This window comes from Epinephelus moara, chromosome 13, assembly GCF_006386435.1.
Source record: "Epinephelus moara isolate mb chromosome 13, YSFRI_EMoa_1.0, whole genome shotgun sequence".
Lineage (NCBI taxonomy): Eukaryota > Metazoa > Chordata > Actinopteri > Perciformes > Serranidae > Epinephelus > Epinephelus moara.
In genome coordinates, this window is record NC_065518.1 from 32,885,644 (window position 1) to 32,891,926 (window position 6,283).

Below are 6,283 nucleotides of genomic sequence, written 5' to 3' on the forward strand. Positions count from 1 at the left end.
TTATACACTTGTATAAACATATTAATGGGTAGAATATTCAGATTCAGATTCAGATTGACAATAAACCATGCCAAATATTACACACTGGCCCTTTAATAAGGAAATTGTTCTCTGTTGCATACTTGCAGCAGTGTGGGGTTATTTTCTGACTAAAAAGTCCTGATTGAAAATCCTTTCTAGGAAAATAAAAAAAGTTATTAGTTGACTGCAATAATATGTAGCAGAAGTCAACTTTGATTAGCATAGATTTTTCTGACCAGTTTAGACTGGTCACGGTTTGCACAGGTTAATACGGCCATGGTTACACCTCTCATGTCAGCTTAAATTAGGACTAGTGATTTGACAACAACAACAGCTGACATTATTGAGTTCTTGAGCATAATTAATATCAATCTTGGAACCCATTGGCTAACATCTGACGATGATAAAGCATCTGAGGGCAAGGGTCAATATTTTGGGAGATCTGGACTGTGTTCAAAATCACACAATAACATACTATTCATACTAAGAATGACGTAAAGGTGGGTATGTGGTTTGTTCACACTGCATAGTATGTGGATTTTGTGAACACGAGAAACGCCCGACTGTAGGCTACACTACAAGGCACTGCGTCTCTGCACAGTGTCCAGCGATGGATTTTGAGCCAGGCTAAAAGCTATTAATATGTCACTTTATTAAGTTTAAATATTTTTTCAGGCAAAAAAGTAATTATTTAGATTCCCAATATGTGGTCAGTTTATCCAAATAACACCTTTTTGTAATTTTAATTTGGAGATGTGTCAGCTGCTGGCTGGGTCAGACCAGTCGTCAGTCATGTGATGCGGTCATGACATCAAGTCAGGATCAGGATTTATTGACTGTTTATAGACTTTATTATGACATGACTTTCTTACTTGAGTGTACTGTACCTCAGTGTAAACAGTCGGTGGGTAATGGCCGGTTATCATTCATTTTGTAGGCAATATGCAGTACAAACAGGTGGAATATGTAGTAGGCGATTCTGAACACAGCTCTGGTGTAGCAAGTGGATATCATGGCCAAGATTTCCTCTTTCATGCACTGCTCACTGTTTACAGTTTGATTTGCAACCTGAGTCAGGTCTGGACAACATTGTGGTCAATCTCTATGAACACATATGTGCATATAACAGCGGATAAATTAAAAAAAAAAAAAAAAAAAAACGAATAAAAAGCTAAATCCTCATTAGATGATGGCAGATAGGTTCCGAGACTGCATTTCGGGCAATGCATTCCACCTCTTTTTTCATGGACTGATTACCTGCAGGCAACCAAAACCCACTCAAACAGGACTGATCAATACTACTTGGACTACAAATGAAAACCAGAATACTTCTGATACCAAAATCTTGTCCAGCTGTCTACCGATTCGGCATTTATTTGCAGATATTTGTTTCTAGAGATTCAATTTATATTGGCTGCATCATGTATTTTATTAAAGAACATGTTTTTGTTGCATGGTTCTGTATGTGAGGCACACGGCCAAACACTGACAAATGCCCTTTGCACTTTTTTAACAGGTAACTCCACCTGAATTGCATAACTTGAGATACTGTCCTAATTATACTGTCATAATGATGTGATTGATTGGCTGTGGTAGATTCACTGCAAATACTAATACTAATACTAATAATACCAGCAATTCAACCATCTTTCTGTGAGGAGCCAAAAATCTGCAAATAAGTGTAGCAGTTACAGAAACACCAGGTGATGGGTAAATGCACAAACATTTTAGTAAATCAATTATTTTATACCAAATATATATTTATGATTTCAATTGTAACACACAAAACATATTTGTGGATTTTACTTCATTTGATGTTTTTTCTTAAGCTTTCAATGGCATCTCAGGCTTGTCATCGGTGGATGGAATTTGATAAGCTGTCATAGAGAGGTCACATACTTATGTCATGTGATGACAACTGAGCAAACTGCGCCCACTGATGAAGACCAGAAGACATAGATGAAAACATTGGAAACAGCTAGTAAGAAGGCTTCAATTAAGATTATTTTATCCAAATTATTTTTTGAAAAAAAAATATTTTTTTGATATTTTATAATCACTTATAAACACATCTGGTGATTGCGAGACAGAAAATAATTTCAGAACATCCTTCTCACCTCTGCAGAGTCTTGTTACGTGCCAACAGCTTTCCCAACACCTCAGCTCCTGTAGATCTCAGGTTATTCCCCTGTCAACAATATGTTACATTTACCAACCATGGCTTGTGAAATAAAATCCAGTAATGTCTGAGAGTGTGGACAGTCTAATATGGCAGGTGTTACCTTCAGATCCAGGACTTTCACAGTTGTGTTGCTGAACAGTCCAGTCAGAAGTACTTTGGCACCTGAAAGTCACACACAAGCATGAAAACGGACACTGATATAAATTATGTTATACTCACTGTCATTGAAGTCAATGTGCAGAGACCAACTATGGTTATTCCTCAGTGCCATAGAGCTCCATTGATGTCCAAAAATTATTCAAAACATATAGATGAGCCACACTGTTACACTTGGTGGCATGTTCCTTCATTATCATGAACACACACTGTAGTTTATTTTGACTCAATCCCACATACACCGTCCTGCTGCCCTGAATATTCACTAGTGCACCAAATGTAGATTAATTCACCACTGAAAATAGTTCCCAACAAATGCACAATTCCCTCAACTAAAGTGACCAGCTGTTACAGGAAAACTGTTGATGTTTTTTTAAAAATAAAAATATATATTTGTAATTCGCTTTTTAAGATTTGGTTATATATGGAAATTTAAAAGATGCATTAAGCATATACTTGCATTTGAAAATATATGCTAATTGACACCTGATCTTACACTAATCAACTTAGAATATAATACCCAAAACTACTAAATTTTGTCAGTCTCAAGACTTACACACCTTCCTCGCTGAGCATGCAGTCACTAAGTAGCACCTCTGTAAAGGCGGTATCTTTTTGGAAGCTTCTGGCCAGCACAGAGCAGGTATCTACAGACAGGCTCTGTCCCCTCAGGTCCAGTCTGGAGCCCTGAGCCGCCCTGCTCTCCTGGAGCTGAGCCACAATGCTCTCCTGAGGCTCCACACCTCCCTCCTTACACAAACGCAGGTACGTCCGCCTGAAATCCTCCATTGTGAATCACCAGTCTCTCCTTTTCATCTGAGATACACAACGGTTTCTTCACGTCTTCCCTCTTTCCTCAGTGACTTGGCTGAAAAAGAAAGGATTGAATTTGCTGGATGATTGATTAGCTGATTAATTGACAGAAAATTATAGTATTTTGATAACAGATTAATTATACAAGTCACCTTTACAAGCAAAAAAGCCAAACATTCCCTAGCAGCTTTACAAATGTGTGGACGTACTGCTTTTCTTACACTCGTATGATTGTAAATTTAATATCTTTGGCGTTTGGACTGTTGACATCACCATAGGCTCTGCTCTTGGAAATCATGATTGCCATTTCTAATGATCTTATGACATTTTATGGACAAAAATTTAATGAATAAATCCAGAAAATAATTATTAATAACCATTAAGTAATCATGAGAAAATAGTGGGTAGTTTATGTGTTTACGATTATCATGCATCCTACAGAGCTGAAAAATAATTTAACAAGGCACTGGCACTATCATTTTTACTGTCCCATCTGTCCTGTACCTCAAAGAGAATTCTCTCTGCTACTCATGTTTTAATCATGTGCACAGATCTACTAGCGGCTCATTACCATCAGGAAGTAAGTGGAAGTGGATGCAGGACTGCACAAAGGCCAAATTCAAAAAGCAGTAATCAGCTGCTTTTATGGGGCCAAACTGCATGAGACTCTTGTTTGTAGAAGAGACAGTGCTTCCTGATGACTTCGTTCAGCCACTTAAAGGACAGTTTCTGATTTGGAATACAATACATGGATGCTTTATTGAGGAAAGACTTGTTAGGCACTGACAGCGTCCCGAGTCACAATGATGGACAGCAAGGCTAACATTAGAAGACGTCCAACACGTGTCACTCACTCACTAGAATTTCTTATTTCTTATTTCTCACCTTTATTTATTCTCAATCAGTTGGGTACCAGCATCAGAGAAAAATATCTCGTAAATTAGAAAATCTAATCTTGCTGCTGCTAGTAACATCTAGAAATTATCTTGCAAGTACTCCACTGACAAATGCCATAGCGTGCCTCATGATTTCTACAAAAACACATACGTCGTGACATAAGGAGGGAAATCCACCCAACACCACTAGAGCCATCTCTTGAATTCGGCAACATCCGTCTTAAGAACCAGATCATATTACACGAAATTCAAACTTTAAGAACTGATTTGTCTGTCATGTTAGCTAGTTGGCGGAAGCGAGCAGTATAACACAAAAACATAAAATTCAATGAAATAAATACTGCTTGGTGAAAGCATATGTATGCCGAATCAAAAAAAGACTTCTATTAATTTAGAAAAGGCATTGCGTTTTTATCTAACAATGTATGTATCCTGGGAATAATCAAGCTAAACTTTAACTGCCAAATTTTGAAAGAGAGTGTCGCGTAACGTTATCGTTTCAGTATCTCCACGCGAGTCAACGGCTCTTGCAGGGCTATCTGATTAACCGACGTGTAAATAACGGAAGTGCGTGGGAGTTTTCCCACATAAAAATACGTTTGGTATCCAAAGACAAAAAAACCACAAACCTCGGTGACTACAGTACAATTATCTCCCCAGTAGTTATTGTTGTTGTAGACATCACAGCTGACAGGCAAAGGAAGCCAAGCGACAACGTAACTAGGAAGTGTATTTCGGCGCAAAGCATCTTGGTCAGCGTAGTTTCGAAAACATGAGTATTTTTCAGTCATCTACCCCTGATCTACCCCCGGCCTTAAAGTGAACTAGAACGGAACTTAATCAATCTTAATCAATTAATAAGACACACAGGACGTAATGGTTTAAACGTCATCGTATATAACGTAGTGTTATTTTGATTTGTACCCCATGAGAAATAGTTACAAACCTACTGAACCAGCAGGTGGCGAAAGACAGGCACGGTTCGCTTAGCCGCACTTTGTATTAAACAGTAGAAGAAGAAGAATTTCGGCAGAAGAAGAGTCAATTAAGCATGGCAGGCAACATCAGCAACACTGCAGTTCCGATAACTAGCTCTCTATCTAAACTACAGTCTTTAAATGGAATGTTCGCGATATATAAAAAACAAGGGCCGACATCTGCAGACGTGTTAAATAAACTCAAAGAAGTTTTACTCAAAGGTAATTCGACATGGATCAGGAAGTAAGTCGACTGTTGAAGCAGGGAGAGGCAGCTCTGGTTGAAGCTTACAGTGAAATGTCATTGTGTCCCTCATCTTTCAGAGGCTGGTGTAAAAAACCCAAACCCGCGAAAGAGGAAGAAGCAGAGCCTGAAGATGGGACACGGAGGGACACTGGACAGTGCTGCCAGCGGGGTGTTGGGTAGGACGGTTCTTCATTTACGTACAAGTGCAGGTCCACGTGCGATTGTTGTCATTCTGTCCTGGCTGGGGTGTAGTGAAGTAGATATTAAAAGACATTTCCTCCCAAACACCTAGCCTGTGAAAACACGGCTACTGGTGATGTAACGTTACCTTGCGATAGTACCCCAAGAGCAAAGGTTTTGGTTACAGGTAGAGTTGACTATGCCATACTGGAAGGCAAATACGTATATCAGAGGTTGTGGATAATTTTCTAGAAAAAAATAAACTTCAGCCAAAGGTAAAATAGAGTGGGTCTCTTTTTAAGTTAATGTTTGTAGACTACAGGATTCCTGCTCTTTATGCCTCTGCACCAGCGATAGCTGTGGCCAGAAGCATCAGGTTTTTAGGTTGTTCATCCCATCCTTGTGAACACCATATCTCAAGAATGCCTTGAGGGAATTTCTTCAAATTTGGCACAAATATTCACTGGGACTCAACTATGAACTGATGACGTTTTGGTTGTTATAAGTTTCAGGTCAAGGTCGCTGTGACCCCATCTGTCTCATCTTTGTGAATGTGATACTTCAAGTATACAGTGGTGTGAAAAAGTGTTTGCCCCCTTCCTGATTTCTTACTTTTTTGCACGTTTTCCACACTTAAATGTTTCAGATCATCAAACAAATTTAAACATTAGTCAAAGATAACACAAGTAAACACAAAATGCAGTTTTTAAATGAAGGGTTTTATTAATGAGGAAGAAAAAAATCCAAAGCTACATGGCCCTGTGTGAAAAAGTGTTTGCCCCCCAGACCTAATAACTGGTTGACTGTGGTT

The 6,283-nt window shown here is 38.7% G+C and overlaps 2 protein-coding genes across 2 annotated transcripts in view; one reads left to right on the forward strand and one right to left on the reverse strand.

Moving 5' to 3' along the window:
- The window catches only part of lrrc45 (leucine rich repeat containing 45), a 30,468-nt gene extending 25,662 nt beyond the window's left edge, over positions 1 to 4,806 (reverse strand). The window contains exons 1-4 of the mRNA XM_050060583.1: positions 4,698 to 4,806; positions 2,920 to 3,227; positions 2,304 to 2,365; positions 2,139 to 2,209 (exon numbers count right to left, since the gene is read on the reverse strand). Coding sequence (XP_049916540.1) covers positions 2,139 to 2,209; positions 2,304 to 2,365; positions 2,920 to 3,148 — 362 coding nt within the window. The 5' untranslated portion in view covers positions 3,149 to 3,227; positions 4,698 to 4,806. The remainder of the gene's footprint in view (positions 1 to 2,138; positions 2,210 to 2,303; positions 2,366 to 2,919; positions 3,228 to 4,697) is intronic.
- Positions 4,807 to 5,080: 274 nt separating this feature from the next.
- The window catches only part of trub1 (TruB pseudouridine (psi) synthase family member 1), an 11,939-nt gene continuing 10,736 nt past the window's right edge, over positions 5,081 to 6,283 (forward strand). The window contains exons 1-2 of the mRNA XM_050060765.1: positions 5,081 to 5,267; positions 5,370 to 5,468. Coding sequence (XP_049916722.1) covers positions 5,120 to 5,267; positions 5,370 to 5,468 — 247 coding nt within the window. The 5' untranslated portion in view covers positions 5,081 to 5,119. The remainder of the gene's footprint in view (positions 5,268 to 5,369; positions 5,469 to 6,283) is intronic.